The following is a 16,954-nucleotide window of genomic DNA, read 5'->3' as shown; positions in this document are numbered from 1 at the left end:
ATGAAACATATGTGGGTTCACAAAAATGATGGCACATCAGGTGCTGTGAAATCATACTAGACCAGTCTTACTACCAGCATTTTGACATGGTGTTAACACAATTTGCCATCTTGTTCATCCCCTAGTGGAATTTACCCAACGAAGACGGCTGGATATTGTAAGTGAGTGATTCAGTCTGAGTTTCTCTCGAGGATCCTTGCTTGGGATGAAACCTGCGGCCATCGGGTAACAGTAGAGTGTGCGTTCATGATCCCCCACTGAAGGTATAGGGCAGCGAAGACGTCACACGTGGGTTTTTGATTCATTACCGCCAGCTGCAAGGCCTCAGAGGCTGCCAGTAACCTGCCTCAAGGAGCCACGCCTAGTCAGAGATTTGCCACTGTTTCGTTTCCTGAATGCCCAGCTCACGCCCACCCACATCCTAAACAGAAAAGAGTAGCTGTTGTTCTCCTCATTAACTTCCCTCTTTCATCAGTGACATACACCCTCACGTCTGTTTTTCTAATTATCATTCCTGGTAATTTTGTTGTATTGTTTAATAGTGACGCCGCTCGCGATGTCACGAGCACGTTTCGGTCTAAACCAGATCGCGCAGTGTCACCTTTACGGCACGGCCGCCAGTTAAACCAGCTCAGACAGCCATCCGTCTGTTTTAAAAATATTCTCAATCAAAAATCGTGCTTGAAAGTCAAAAAGCACCATGTTATTCAAACAGTTCTTGGTGGTGCCGAGACTCTCCTTGTTATTCAGTGCCAGTTTCCAGTGCTCCCATTGTTATTTAGGATCCGCAGATATTGAGAGGTGCCAGTAGCCAAACAAAGAAAAACAAAGAGGTGCTGGAAGTGCATACTGGTTAGTACCAGCCCACTTCAAGCACTGGATCCAGTGAATATGCGGTACAGCGGAAAGCAGTGGAGTCCTGACTGAGGTAGCGCACCAAGGTTGCCGTTAGTCTCGGGTTCACTTATGTAACAGCTCGTGTCGGCTAACTCTGCATGAAAAACACCGGCTTTGACCTTTCACATCTCTCCTTTCAACTTTTATTGCCACACATGTTCTGAGGAACACAATAAAATTCTTATGCAATGATTACAGGGGATGGGACAGGTGCATGGGGGACAACAGGACTAACAACAACCCAAAACAGGACAAAACAACAGCACAATAAAAGACAAGACAGTTAAAGACAAAAGACAATGCAATGTAGGAGTTTTAGTCACCACAAGGCGCGGGGTGTGTGGCAATCCATTATTACATCATTTGTACAGAATGGTACATGAAACAGGGAAAAAGAGAAGGGAAAGAAAGAATGTCAGCATTATTACTTTTAGCACTATTACCGCTAGCATTATTGTTGTTAGCGCTATTGAGTTAGCACTATTACCGCTAGCACTATTGTTGTTAGCGCTATTGCTGTTAGCACCATTACCGCTAGCATTATTGTTGTTAGCGCTATTGCTGTTAGCACTATTACCGCTAGCATTATTGTTGTTAGCACTATTGAGTTAGCACTATTACCGCTAGCACTATTGTTGTTAGCGCTATTGAGTTAGCACTATTACCGCTAACACTATTGTTGTTAGCGCTATTGCTATTAGCACTATTACCGCTAACACTATTGTTGTTAGCGCTATTGCTGTTAGCACTATTACCGCTAGCACTATTGTTGTTAGCGCTATTGAGTTAGCACTATTACCGCTAGCACTATTGTTGTTAGCGCTATTGAGTTAGCACTATTACCGCTAGCACTATTGTTGTTAGCACTATTGTCCTTGGCACTATTACTGTTAAAAAAACACAACACATATGAAATAAAAGCAGGCTTCCCCATTATGTTGACTTCATTCTGGATAATTTTGCCCACCAAACCGGTGACATCACTGCTAGGCTGCTGTACAGCCATCAGCTAACTAGCTTACCAGCAGACATAGTGCCTTTTTAAAATTTATTTATTCGTTCATTGGTAAATAATTATGTTTAGAAAGAACACAAAAATGCGTTAACAAGAAAGGACCTGAAATGCCCAACACTGGTAGCATATTCCTTATTCTTTGGGTGATTTTGTTACATCATTTATCATAATGAGAATCAGAATCAGGGTTATTGGTTTATAGGTTTACAGGTATGTGTGTGGCACATCTATGTTCCCTATATTATCTATGTTCCTAGTCATCTTAAAGGAGCAGACACGATCTTTACAGAGATTGTGTTCAAATCCCCTCCCCATGAGATTAGGACATGCAGGTTCTCCTTATGTGTGGGTACAACACCCCCCTCCCAGCAACCCTCTGCTGGCTATGTAAATATAAAATGGATGAGGTGGCACTGCCTGTTAATGTCACGGAACATATTAACATTTAAAATCATTTAAAATACAAACAATGATCCATTTTTAAGTCGTTCCTTCATTGTGACCTTAGTCAGCCGTTCACAAACATTATCACACGACAGTCCCCCCCAGACGAGTGTCTACAGACTGGCAAAAAATCTTAACTCAACAGACGCCTCTTTTTAAAGGCAGAAGTATTCTTCTAACCTGCATTGTTGCTCATCATCAGCTAATGGTGGCATTCCCAAATTCTATCGTCCAATTTCTGGTTTTCTCCAGCCTCGTTCGTCGTTGAGCCCAAGTCAAACACGTAAGCATCAGGAGAACTGGCTCACGGACGACGCTGGGAGGCCGAACCGTCCAGCTACAGCACAATCAGCCAGATAATACACCTTTGCCTTATGCTTATGCATGAAACTGTTCCTCAGCTCCTTCTTTACCTTTTTGACTAAGAACCTCTGAGTACCATGAACGCGAATAACTTCTTTGGAGAGTCTCTGGCCTTCTCTCAGTTACAGTTAGCTCAGCCTCCCTCTCGGGAGTTCAGCTTTCTTTAGTTTGAAATGATCAGATCACCAAGCTGAAAACTAATGTTTTTGTCGAAGCTGACGATCCAGGTCTGTGCAATTTTGTCGTCATTACTTTCTGCCAGTGCCGGCCACCTAATCAGCATGTCATACACACGATTTGTACCAAACAGCATGCGCTTAGTGATTATATGTAAATGTCTTGCATTTGTTAATTGATAAATGACACAACCAGACTGGAAAAAACAGACTAAACCTGGAACCACATTATTCCAAAGAAATCTCCCCCCCCCCCAAACCCACAACTGAGGATTCTTGAAGAATTATCAAGTCCCATCTTTGCTGACAGCAATATTTTTCCAGTGCACTTTTACTGTTCAAGGTTGTCATGGCAGCAATACAGTCATCTCTTATATGCCAGTGGCAGTGCCTCAACACCTCAAGCACGATGACATCCTGGTCAGGAATCTGACAGCTGGACCCCCCGGAACTGGGCAAATTATCCTGTCTCTCACAGTACTTTACAGTGACACTTCGCTTGACGGGGCACGAATACTTAGCGATAATTGCTATAGAAGTACGAATCATAGACAGACATCGTCACTGCTTGACATAAAAGATGCGTCACGATTCGTTAACGATGAACAAACATAAGATCAATATTCCACTTGTGTTATTCGTGACTTGTCCCTCCAGTAGTTCCTTCAGGTGCTCTCAGTGGTTTACAGAATTAACCGATATAGTGACAAATATAGTAACTGCTTGGGATAAAACGCTGCATCATGATTCATGAATGATGAGCAAATATGAGATCAGTATTTCATGTTATTCATTACTTGTTCCTCCAGTAGTTCACAAAGGTTTACAGAATTTACAGATATAGTAACAAATATAGTAACTGCTTGGGATAAAACATGCGCCACGATTCAATGATGAATTCATATGACATCAGTATGTGACTAGGACTTAGTTTGTGGTTAATTAATGCATAATTAATAGCATAATACTATATTATTTGTGCCATGTCAAGTAAAGTGTTACCTGTTGCTTTACTAATTTATACCCCTGGGTTTGAATTTTTTGTACAATTCACTTTTTTGGCAGTGATGTGCATTAAGATCATTTTAGTTGTCCTATTGGGGTATACACACTCTCTGCTGCTTTTTGTATAAGCCTCCAGTACAGCGGAACACCGGCGGAACTTACTGGAAACGTAGAGTCGCAAGCTTTGAACAACAAGAGAAATCCCCAAATAACTGATACGAACATCTAAACTCCATGCAGATGGGGGACTCGAACCCATAATCTTGGGGGCGGGAGTCGACGTCTTTCCACTGAGCCACCATAACACTCGACACCATGACATCATCACCTGGGTTAGAACTGCTTGGGCCGATCGAATTTCAATTAACCCAGAACGAACAGGCGTAAGGAGTATTACACAAGCCTGTTTGGGAGCTTGTGTCCGCAAGCTGCCTGCCACACAAGTAAACAACATAAGCTTAAACCAAAATATATAAATATATATAAATATATGTCCCGTTGCATCATAAGAAACCATTTCTTAAAAACACCATGTGTATATTGCGTATGTGTGCGTATACATACTTAAATATACATACTTATTAGTGTAAGCAAACTTTAAAAGTTTAGTAACTGAAGGCAAGAATAATTACAAAGTAATTTTGCTTATAAAGGTTCCGTCTTGCGTTCAGCGTATGATGCTTTGTTGGCCATAAGTATCTAAGTCCATTTGAATTCCAGGAGGTAAATAAAGTTATATCACAATGGTGTAGATTTGGGTATGGATGGCAGGGACATGACGCTTCGTTGAGCAAAAACAACAACCTGCTTGTTTTATCATTTCAGGTCTGCAATCATCTCAATATTCAATATTATCTAAAGTAAAATAGTATCCCAGAGCGCTCATAGTTAACACTTATCTGCTCCGCAAACACACACACGTTCTATAATATATACCAATTTCATAGTTTCCATTCCAGATGTAATCGCCTATGGCTGTACGACGGATAGCTTAGATAACTTAGGCAGAAGAATTTCCTGAGGGAAAGTTACTCTGAATGCGTGAGATTGTTGGAAATACAAGATCAACTACCACGCAATTCTTGAAATATCTGAAGGGATTTCGCATCTTCCGAAGTATTTATCAGCTGTTTTTCTGTCAGTGGTGTACTAGGTAGTGCCCGGGCTTGTACAAATTTAGCGTAGAAAAGATTTATATACATTATGAATCAAAATTTTGATGGTTCTTACCTGGAGCTGTGTGTTTACATGTCTCGGCGATCGGACCCTGGAGATCACAGATTAGCGGGTCTGTATCGATCGACAAGAATGTTCACGGAAGCCTTTCAGGGAAAACAGCAGGATCATAGAAATCTTGATGTATTATAGGTGACATTCCGGAATCGATGGTCCCATTTCTTCCGATTCCTTGTTTGAAGCTCCTGAGATCTGATCCCATCAGTTTGCCCGTTGTTTTATATTGCACAAATACCCTTCAAGAAGAATGCATCAACTGACTTCCTGAAGTGAATCAAACAGCGGCTCGTTAATCAGGCCATCGGAATCAGAATCTTTACGATGAAGTACAACAAAATTGGGTACGGTCCCTGTCAGTGCAAAGCCATTTTATAAGGAAAAGAAATTGGGACTCGTTGGAAAATTTCCAGAAGATACAGAAGTTGATGGAAGAACTTTGAAGAAATTTGTTGGCCTACTTTGGACTGGGACCTGCCCCAATCCAAAGACTGATCAACAGAAAACGCTGCTCCGGGGATCAGGGTTTGTGACTCCAAGCTTCTCACCTCACTAAAATTGGATAGACAGGCAGAGAGAGAGAGAGCGAGAGAATGGAGGGCAAGACAGGTCAAGACACATCAGTCGCTTCTTAGTCTTCTTTAGCCTTTAATCCATGAAACCACAGCTGGGGGGGGGTGGAGGTCAGGGTCCTGCATGTCGGTGCACCTCACAGTATGTGCCTGTCCCGTTTTGGTGGGTTCTTGCTGTGGGGTGGCCGCACAGAGTCCAGCGCTACTGAGCAATGCCAGCATCGTCTCACTATATTTGTTACAGATCAATGTTTTCCAACCCAGTATTCAGGGAGCCTCAGACAGTCCATGGGAGCTGGGAGGGAGCAAAAACACGGACCATCTGCAGGTCCCCCCAGGACTGGGCTGAAAAAACAGATACACTGTAGATGTTTAATATGATTTTAATGATTTTGGCCTATCAGTCATATACGATGAAAGCATGGCAGTTCGTAAGCAACCTTGAGCATTTCCTCTATGACATCACCACTATCAGTTACAAATAGAAGCAGTCGGATGTATGGAAGTGTACAAGACCTGATTTTTAGTATTAATGCAGAAATAAATATATTAGACAGATGTCAAATATTTAGATGGTTACTATTATTGTCCCTATTTCACGTTTACTTTTCGAATGTGAGTTTCTGAGTACAAGAAGAATTTGTTGCAGGTTACTTGGCGGTACAAATAAAAATGACAAATTTCACCATAGTGACTAATCCAGAATATCCCTAAGTGTGTCATTTTTAGCAGTACATCCTCTTAAAGCTCTTACTGCAATACCAATGCATCCTTACGACACAGAAGTCCCATAGTCTGTTAAATGCAAGGTAAGGCAGCGTCATAACAGTGTTCGCTAACAGCATATGGTATAAGATCATGCATTATTGTTGATCAAACCGAAGATTCTATTACAGAACTAGGCACTCTGTTCTAGAGCTGGATAAAATGTCATAGGTCACGCTGGCTTTTTGTCTGTGAGAATGCATTGTATTATGTCATGTGTTAATTAATTGCAAGATAAAATTACCTAGACAGAAGTATTTATGACTAGGAATGAACAGTTAGTGAGATTTTCGTTTTGCGAAACAAATTTCTATGTGTTTTCTTCCTCGTGCGGAAAAACACTGCGATATTTTGCTGTCGTACTTGTGAGACAAGCCTCGCAGAAGCTACTCATAATCAGATTCCTCAGTTACCTGCTATCCTCATCTGATATATTCGGATATGTGTTGGTTATCGAGGCAGGAGACACAGCAAACTATTGACATTTATTTTTTCAAGAGCTATTTCCAGTGTCTAGGACCATAATATACTTTGTGAACATATTCCATTCGTCTATAGCCTTCGATACTGTGTATCATGACCATTACATTAGCAGGAAAGAGAACAACATGACAGATTGTTACAATGAATGAATGATAAAATCGAAAAACATAATTATTTGTTAATCTGTACCAGCCAAACTGTTAATAAGCTGTAACTTTGTATTTTTTTTCCTGAATATGAAGAATAACTACCTGCGAACACAGAGTATTGTATGCGTCATATTCTTGTTAAAGATTTTCATTCATGCGTTTGTGTGGCAAATCACCACAGATGTCTTGTATCGGTGATTACAGCAAATGGATCTCTGCCCTCATTTTTAGCTCCTGCATACAGAAAAAAATCCAGTAGGATTAGCATAAATAAAATACTGACGACAACCTTAAGACTGGTTTAAGTTTAGACCCCAGTGCTTAGATTGGATCCGTGAAATGGATTTAGTCAGGCATCTGCTCCCGGGCTAAACTGCGCTGAAAATACCCACAGGAGAGCAACCTTGGGAAGTGAGCTCCAGGACACAGCGGGGTGAGTATGCGGGGGTCAGACGGAAGAAGGGGACAGGGGTCACAGACGGGAACGACAGCCGCCGAGGGTGTGGAAACACAACTACACAGAGATGGGCATTGATGCTATTAAGGTGTAAAATGAAACAAAATATAAATGTAAATGACCATGACTTGCCACGAGTCTGTGTGTGTGAGTGTGTGTGTGTGTGTGTAGTCCAGGTTTACATTACATTGTGGGGACCAAATGGCCCAATGTGATTAAAAACCTGCCATTTTGATCCACACAAGGGGAAATTCAATTTTATAAAAACCTGTGACCACAATGAAAAAACTAAAAATTAAAAAAAAAAAACTCTTGTATTTCGCTTTATTACTTAAGGTCATGGTTAGGGCTGCGTAGGGGTTAAAGTTGTCATAGTTAGCATTAGCATTTTTCCTGTAGAAACGAATGAGCGGTCCCCATAAAGATATGATTACATGACTGCGTGTGTGTGTCTGTGTGTGTGTGTGTGTGTGTGTGCGCGCTAGAGAGGTATAGAGTCCTGCTCTGATAAGCAGATTACTCAGATTGGCTCCCGCTAAACCGAGCTGCTCCTTGAAACCTGCAAATCAGCATGCAAGCTGCACTGGCAGAAGTAACAGGAGCAGCTGTACTGGTGCACAACCTCAGGCTGGAAAAGAATGAAGCAGATGTTTACAGTAAAGGGGGAGGGACATGGCAGCACCACAAAAGCCTTAATTACGGCTTAAGGCGCGCAGAGCGACACGGCCAAATCTCACCCAAATCTTTCTGATACTTTTCCAGAAGTTAAACGCTTGGCAGCAGCAGAATGAGAACAATCTCGTGAGGGTGGCGCAGTCTTGTCTGCCTGTCTGACTCTCTGTCTGCCCGTCTGTCTGAAGGCTACGGTACCAGTGCGTCTCAGGTCACGCACACACGCTCCGAGGGCAATCCGGAGCGCCTCTTCACGTGTGGGCGGAGTCTGAAATGCACCGTAGAGGCCGGATTCGAACCCACAGCTCTGGCGGTGTGCGGTACCTTTTTCAGTGAGCCAAAGAACGAAAAAATAACAGGATTGTCGGTGATGATTTATCCTCCTGCTTTGACACAGCGCCTCCACACCCTGTCCCCCGCAAAGGTTTATGTTAGCTTAACTAAATTAGAGGTTAGACAATGCCCTGCCTAACATGTGCACTGCTATTCCTCTTTGTTCAGCCTCTGGAGCTGACAGCTGGTAATTTATCGGATTATCTTGTACTGTGATACCTATCTAGAAATATTCAGATTTTACTCAAAGGAGTTCACATATCTTATGGCGTCTGCCTCTTTACCAAGGTTAACATTTAAAAAGTCTATTTTTTGGGTCATCAAATTTATTTTCATTTTATTTTCAGGGGAGAGGGCAACTACATCGGTTTATTGTGATGTAATTGTCTTGTGGTGTAGTTGTGCTGTGGATTTGAGTATCGCTTATGCAATTCTGCAAAGGTCTGTCAAGTCAAACGGTCTACATCCAGGTTTAGTTTGTGCTTGATGACTCAGCAGTCAGTAAGGGCAATGGCAATCTTCTGCTGTTTTTATCTCACATTCTGATCTGCATATTTGCATCAGCATCTTTGCTTTTAATTATAAGTAGACCCATGAAATAGGCATGACATTTCTACCTAATAGTAAATGATATTAAAAGTAAAAGACGTATCATTTCATAATTGGTGATATGATTGTCTTGAGAACATACTTATGTATGAATAACTCTGAACACTGTCTCCATTATGGGATACAGGAACATTTGAAGGGAGTGTGGAATTCTATTCCTAAATCCTTGGTGCAGAGCAGGTGGTGGAAAAGTTATTCAAATCACCTCAGAGCCAGTTGGCTATTTCAAGAAACACTCCCCCTTGTGGTTCAGTTAAGTGATTATGCTTAGATTTTACTTTTATTTTTAATTCAGTGATATTGCTGCATATTTTACCGAAGTGCCTTGAATGCCTGAGTTGATAGACAGTTCTGTCAGTGAGCCAGGAAAGTAAGATGAATGAATTGTACTATCACTTACGTTCCATATAATTTGCATTCAAATAAAATAAAAAACGCAGGTCCATGCATGTATTCGTAAAGGGTAATTTCCCAAAGTGATTGTGTAACGCACGACTGAAATGCTGAAATGATTTATTATGATTCACAGCTAAGCAACATTTACAGAGAATCAGAGAAGACCTGAAAATGCATGCAGGCTTTGTTAAGAATGACGGATTACTGAAATGCATATCCAGTGAGACGTAGACCGTGGTATCCGGTAACAGCCAGATACCGAACACCTGAGACAAATACTTTATATAATTACTGTCACAATTGCCACTATTTCTCATTCTTCCATCCATCCACTCTTCCATCCATCTATTTTCCATTTCCAGGTGTGTTATGCAGGGGGAGTGGAGCCTATTCCAGAACGTATGGGCTCCAGGTCTTTATTCCTATTTATATTATTATACGTACATCTCTGATATGCTACGAAATAGCTTTACCTGCCACAGCTTCATCTAATGCTGTAATTGACTCAGAATTATCTTTTATAGGGCACAAACCATGGTAGCAGGATATATAATCACAGAAATTATCATCGTCGTCGTAGCGATCATCATCATCATCATAATCATCATCATCATCATCATCATCATCATCATCCGCGTCACACTTTAGGCAACGAAAGCAGAAACTTGTTTCACATTCGGGACACTGGATGTTCGGGCATCCTTCACCTGAATGTGTCACAAGAGTCCTGCACTCGGGGCAGATCCGGAAGAAGGGACAGTCCTTCACCATGCTGTCTTCCTTTGCGATGAGCTCGCTTGACAGGAGGGCCGCTCGCGTCTGGCAGAACGGCAGCTTGCAGGAGCTGCCCGCGTGCCCGCGCCACTTGCGGCGGCACGAGCAGCAGAACTGGTAGATGCTGCGCGAGGCGGAGGAGCAGGGATGGCACACGGCGCGCTGGCCGCGCACGCGCCTGCCGACGCCCAGATTACATTGCGGGCACTGGCCAGGGACAGAGAGACGGGCAGGGGAAAAAGCACCACCCTGTGAGCAAACATTATCACCGCTGCTGGGAAGTGCTCAGTTACCAAGATTTGGGAGCTTTCGTGAGTTTACACACAAAGATGTTTCACGCCGAATTACGTTAAATCCGTATTTTGGTCACTTAAAATCGAATTCATTCAGAATTCGTATCGGTTTTGGAAACAGTAAGCCCAGCCACTTCTCAGGGTACAAGCCAGACTGGGTGTCTGGTTGCCTGTTACAGGTCCGGTACACGTCACCAAACTTACCATTATGGACGCGCTCATGGTATCGGGTTGGGCTGTTTCTTGAGTTATTCCTTCTGCTTAGAGAGCAAAAACAGAAGGGCGCAATTTGATACGAGGTGTAAAATTAATCTGAGATTCCTTCCTGGAGGAAACCGATACTTTAAACTGCAGTTTACCTTGCTGTACCCTATTAATATTATTGCACCTAATCATTACGGACATACAATAAAATAAAGGCTCTTAGAAGTTATCATTTAAAACCATCATTTAAAATAATTAAAATTCTCAAAGCTTCAAAGTCCTTACCGTCTATATCCAAATCTAGGGTCTTGCCTACATACTATAATAAAAATCCTTTCGTAAAATTGCGAGACGTAGTTTTAAGAATATGCAATTCAGTAAGCAGCGCCATACCTACAATTTCTGTATTCTGCAGATCCAAGGATCCTAAACGTACCGGAAGACAGTGACAATCGCTTGTCGAATTGGTCCACAGCGGAGAAAAATAACTCATAAATCAACGGTATATGTAACAAAATCTTTATCGAGTGACTTCCTTAAGCCCCTATGGGATCCAAGGGGATTCCCGCACATTACAAAAGTGAAACCAGATAGTTTTGGTTTCGCTCACGAAACTCCACGTATATGTTGACTACCTCTTTGAAGCTTTTATTTTCTTTTATTTCCTATTAGCTTTACGGTCTTGACCAACTACAAGATCGTTATGCAGCGCGCCAACCTATTCCGTGATGCATAACCAGGGATGGAAATAACTGGCACACAAGTACACATTCACCTTTAAAAGCGATACGTGCGGCAATCGATTATTGTGACAGCGTGAATGCGTTCATATTTATGTGAATTTGCGCCGATTTTACAAGAAATGATCGTGCGTTTTAACCTTTATATGCTGATTCGTACTTCATTTGAGGTGTAGAGGCTAAAATGCACGGTCATTTCTTGTCATATCGACGCAAATGAACGTACGCATTTGCGCTGTTATATTAACTGATTGCCGTACTTATCGCCTTTAAAAGTGAATGCGTTCTTGCGTACCAGTTCTGTGAATCCCTGTGCATAACAGCAAAATCAAAGGGCTGCGCTCAATTAGAAGATCAAAACTACTCCAGCCCCGAATGAAAGCCGAGCAGAAAACCAAATTGCCTGTCTTCTTTATGGTTAACCGTTCAAGAGTTTTTATGTTCTAACTGTATGATTGTGAATGTTATGATACAGTAACGTAGCTGAGCTTACTGACACATTGGTCCCAGCGAGAATCGCAGTTTACGGACGAGATCGACAATCTGTGCAGCTGTACCGATATCACAATGACACGTCTCACATCACACCCTTAAAACATTTACATTCACGTCCACACAATAAAAGTTAGCGTCATTTCATTCATGCACTAGTTTGGACATATTTTGCAACTTCATACATTTGTCGTCGTTTATACCGCAACGTGTCTTAAAAAAAGGCTTAATTACAGCAAAAATATACACCGAAAACTAGCACAAACGTAACAATCTTTAAAACAAAATCATGTCTCTTCCTGCTGATGGACATTTCCTCTGATGAACTGGTATTAATTTAGGCTGAGTAAATTCAGGTTAATCTGAATGCTTATCTTTCTCCAGTCATTGAAGAACAGTGTAAACAGTAAATTCATAGGTTTAGGAATTATGTGGGTTACTCCCAAACATTAAAAACAAACAAACAAACAAAAGGCAAACGGAAACTAACAAAAACGCCATCAACAGTGAAAGTCATGGATGATGTCAGTCTCGAGGGGGTTCCTTGAGAAGCAGAATCAGTGTGGAGAGCAGATGCTCCCAGTCCGTCCCGTTATGTGTTCCCATTCATTTGGAGTGACACCAAAGTCAGTCTAGTTTGGTTGAAGCAGAAGGGGAGGGGATGCATTCGGTTCTGGTCGCTTCCGCCGCTTTCACAACGTGATCTTTGTGTTGCGGAAGCTGGAATTGTCCCTGGGAAGGAAGAGTGGAGCTGTTAGAGCGGAGCAGGGGGCCGACCTGCAGAAGAGAGACGGCAGGAGTGCAACGCGGAATGGCGACTGTCTAGTTACATGGGTGTGCTTTGCTGGTCTTGCCATAACTGCTGCAGTGGTGATTTATGTAGAAGTGCCATCAGAAAATGCTAATCTAAGCAATCTAACTAGCACTCTAGTTGCTTGAGCAGACAGCCTTGTGGTGTATATATATGTGGTGTATATACACACACACACACACAGATTAATCAATATACAGCCACAAGCCAGGCCTTTGAGCAGTACGTTAGCGGGTTTCTATTCTAGCTGCGTGTTCCTTCCATACTTGAGGCTGTCGTTGTGGGTCTTGTACTCCATGATGGTGTTCGGAGGCAGGTTCAGAACGCGCCGCAGCGTGTCACGGATCCGGGAGGTGGTCACTTGGTCGTTGGCCGTCTTGTTCCATATCGACAGAATGTCCTCCTGTAGGGCCCATGTCAGAACACGCAGAAACGCCAAAGGTCAACATCCCGTGGCCACGACGGGATCCCAGACACTCCAGTTCAAACAGTACAAGAGAAACAGAGTGTTCCAGCTGTAACAGGACATAACAAACCACAAGAAAAAGGGCTTATTTGTTTAAATAAGCATGAGATGTTATAGCTAAGCTGTAGCGTTTGCTTTTGGATTTAAGTAACAGCCGTCTGACATTCACCCATTAAGCAGCAGACACCGACTGTGATATTTGTAATCAGAACTAAGCTTATTTGCTGGATCTCGAAAGTCCCGCAAGAGCAGAATATGCATCCGAATCAGCAATCAACGCCCAGCTCCATATGCAGTCTCACACTGGCTTGGGAACAAAACTTAAAGGAAGGCAGAAATTGTGCCCCCACCCACCCGCCGGCGCCCCAAACACACTTCTCTGGCTAACCTGGAAGCGGATGGACACCACCACGCCGCAGATCTCCTCCCCCACCATGAACTGCTCTCCCAGCATGGCTAAGATGATGTTCTCCCAGAAGCGAGACGCCAGGCCCTTCCGCAGACGGATTATCCACTTGCCCCCGTTCTTGTTCGCTTCGTCCTTGAAACAGGGCAGCAGAGCGAAAGTCTAAATGACAGGGAGTCGTGCTACTTCGTCCTCCTGAGCGAATCAAGACAATTCAGACCTACATATGAAAACAACCGGTCTGCGCCAAGATTAAAATACACACGGGCGTGAACACCTCTGACGGAGCAACAGTTGTGGTGGACGGAACATCACGCATCCAGCTTTGACGCAGTACTGAGAACAGGCCACTGCACAACGTTCCACCTGTGTAACGATCCAGCGGCCAAAGTGTGTAAGGAAACACTGCGCAGTGCTCGACTTACCTCCCACATGGGCTTGATGCCCTCCTTGAATAAGTGGAAGTCACTGTGACCTGTCAGATCCCCGGGTCGAACTAAGTGGCTGTAAAACTTCCAAAACTGCTCCACCTAAGACACCCAGAACAGGGAAAGCGAGTTTGACACCGAAACAAAAAGACGGAAAGATGGACATTTCGAAGCCGCATTCATTTACAGGCTACAACAGACGATCCTGATTTTATTGCTGGACGGAAAACAGGTGAAATAACACATTATTAAAATCAGATCAGAAATAAGTTCCTTTCTGAAGTGCCCTAACGAGAAAAAAAGAAATGTGTAATGAAGCAGAAGGGATGATTACTGACCGAGGCCACAGTGCCAATCTGCCGGATGTTCTGCTCGTAGCTCTGCGTGTTGGCGGGTCGGCTCGGGGTTCGGCGCGAGTACCAGAAGGTGTAATTGTACTGCAGAGGATGCTCCCCTGCTCCCGGGGAGATGGTCTACCCACAGGGAGGCCGATACATCGCTTTAAGTACATTATTGCTGAATAACCCATTTTAAATGAATCCACTTAAAGAGCAATTTTACCGACTAAGATTCCTAGTTAAACCATCAAATGGGGATGGACAGCATTGGAAAAAAAAGCCAACGGAAACCATGCATCAGATATGAAGGGCAGAGTTCAGTGAGCACCTTCCGCCGCCCGTTGCTGTTCGGGATGGAGCTGTTCTCCGCATCGCTCTTCTCTTCTCGCAGGACTGCCGAACTGTCCTGGTCTCCGGTGTCGTCGTCCTTCAAACTGAAACGGTATATTAATGGGGGCTATATTGTATTACTTGTTCTTCGCGAAATAAAAAAAGTTATACTTGCAGAGCAACTAACTCTGCTAGAATCGATAGCTATTCTGCTATTTGGTTATAACCCCCCTCCCCCAAATGGCAGTTACCAACCAGGCTTCATTTTTAATTAACGTAAATTTCAAACGATCATATTCAACATGTTGATGTTATTTCAAGCGCTGTTAAACAAGAGGAACTGTTTTAGTGTTTTGTTATATAGTAGCAGTTAGCTTCGGTGTACTTACTGGTCAAATTGGTTCATGGCTCGCTCCCAATAAAACTTAGGAAAACTCTATCTCGCCAGCTTACGTACGATATAATCTTTCGTAGTCGATTCCTGGGGAATCGGTAGTCTTTTACAAAAAAAGTTAAGATTATATTTTTAATATTAATTACCCAGTGACAACTTGTGCAAAAGCCGACTTCATAAGATTTGCGCAGACGCAGTTCAAGCCACCAAAAAGCATGGCAACGGGCAGAGGACTGGGACAAACCGCACCAACTGACATATCGCGTTGTGAAAAAAAATGGTTTCACAAAAAAAAAAAGGTATCACACCACTTCTCTGTGGTTCTGCAAAATTGATGGAACACAAAACAATATCGTAGTGAGTACACATAAGGTCATGTTCAAGTATTCAGCAGCTAAATAAATCTACCGTCACTGAATTTTCTGCAATTATTGTATGATTATCATGTGATCTGACGTGTATCGGCTGAGCCTCTGCTGTTGCCTCTGCTGGTCCACAACTCCAGTGGCCTCGTACAGCTGCTCCCACCCTGGCCCCCTGCTCCAGGGATTCGTGCAGCTGCTACTGGTGCTGCTGGATCTGCCACCACTGCTCGGTGAGCTGCTGGCTCTGCCACCACTGCTCGGTGAGCTCCTGGCGCTCTTCAGCAGCTGAGCCTGCCTTGACACAGCTCAGCTGCCATGTCTTCCGCTTTGCAGCTCCGTAGCCACCTGCAGGTCTGCTAACCTAGAGCAGGCTGTCAGGGCAATGTCCAGGTCACCCGCTTCTGCTATCCCACTTCTAACGCCAGTGTAATGTCTGGCAAAACTGAGGCATCGCGGCGGTGGCAAGACACAAGGAGGCTTATTGTAAGAGGAAAGAATGGTCTTTTATTAAGTCCTTAAAAAGACTAACACAGGCACCAAACTGACACACATAACAGGGAAACATAGGGAGATCAGACGCCAGACAGTGAAGCACAGTACATACTTTACTTTTGTGTGCTTTTGTGTGGGGACAGTAGTATGCGCGGTAACTTGTGTACATACTACATTTGGCTGGGGAGGCGAATGGTCTCAGTTGGTGCATACATACAGTAGCGATATTCCGGCAGACCAGGAGAGGGCAGACATATCGCAACAAACACAACATACAAGCAGTGCATACTGCTCCTTTTTAAAGTACCGTATAATGTCCGGACAGTATGAAAAATTAGATATGCGGGTACATTCAGCCCTCCCCATACAGCTGCTCTCAATCACCACAACACCTATTTTTCCTCTATGCTTTCGTTATTGACCACTGATCTGTGAAACTCCACCCTGCCACCTACTGGAAATACCTAATCAATTATCTTGCACATGCATGGTCTATGTCTATGGATGTGCAAGATTTCTGCTAGACATAAAAATCTAGACCACACATGCACCAACCACAGTCATCCGCAGTCAACCAGTGATGATGAAATGTGCGTCATCCTCTGATCCACAAATGAAAGCGCTCGCAGGAAGGTGAAGTATAAATTGTCCTTTTAGCACACACATGGTGGGTAATTTATACAATAACTAGGACTGATTCTCAATCCTGATCCTGGCACCCCCCCCCCCCTGCCAGAATGTTTTCATTCCAACCCTACCTTAATCAGGCTTATATGCCCCTTAATGTGCTGATAATGAATTTAGCAGGCTGAACGCAGTGTGGGTTGTAATGAGAACATTTTGTCAGGAAGG

General features: G+C 43.2%; 2 protein-coding genes across 9 annotated transcripts; both read right to left on the bottom strand.

Annotated features, from left to right (window-relative positions):
* Positions 1 to 9,669: 9,669 nt before the first annotated feature.
* Positions 9,670 to 11,836, bottom strand: LOC125721801 (E3 ubiquitin-protein ligase lubel-like). Of its 8 annotated transcripts, none has more exons than XM_048997889.1 (3): positions 11,126 to 11,836; positions 10,841 to 10,896; positions 9,670 to 10,550 (listed from the first exon to the last, which is right to left on the bottom strand). In XM_048997889.1, the coding sequence occupies exons 2-3, from the start codon at positions 10,856 to 10,858 to the stop codon at positions 10,026 to 10,028; spliced, it is 543 nt and encodes a 180-aa protein (XP_048853846.1). In that variant the 5' UTR covers positions 10,859 to 10,896; positions 11,126 to 11,836; the 3' UTR covers positions 9,670 to 10,025. The 8 variants fall into 8 exon arrangements, with proteins under 8 accessions (XP_048853846.1, XP_048853847.1, XP_048853842.1 ...); XM_048997890.1 differs by having other exon boundaries at positions 10,841 to 10,893; XM_048997885.1 differs by having other exon boundaries at positions 11,234 to 11,836.
* A 329-nt stretch (positions 11,837 to 12,165) lies between these two features.
* LOC125721800 (eukaryotic translation initiation factor 4E type 2-like) lies at positions 12,166 to 15,453 on the bottom strand. Its single transcript, XM_048997884.1, has 7 exons — positions 15,241 to 15,453; positions 14,850 to 14,955; positions 14,522 to 14,656; positions 14,181 to 14,285; positions 13,738 to 13,890; positions 13,150 to 13,286; positions 12,166 to 12,804 (listed from the first exon to the last, which is right to left on the bottom strand). The coding sequence occupies exons 1-7, from the start codon at positions 15,255 to 15,257 to the stop codon at positions 12,765 to 12,767; spliced, it is 693 nt and encodes a 230-aa protein (XP_048853841.1). The 5' UTR covers positions 15,258 to 15,453; the 3' UTR covers positions 12,166 to 12,764.
* Positions 15,454 to 16,954: the final 1,501 nt, after the last annotated feature.

This window comes from Brienomyrus brachyistius, unplaced genomic scaffold (genome assembly GCF_023856365.1).
Source record: "Brienomyrus brachyistius isolate T26 unplaced genomic scaffold, BBRACH_0.4 scaffold35, whole genome shotgun sequence".
NCBI classification, from domain to species: domain Eukaryota; kingdom Metazoa; phylum Chordata; class Actinopteri; order Osteoglossiformes; family Mormyridae; genus Brienomyrus; species Brienomyrus brachyistius.
This window is presented reverse-complemented; position numbering and strand designations above follow the sequence as displayed.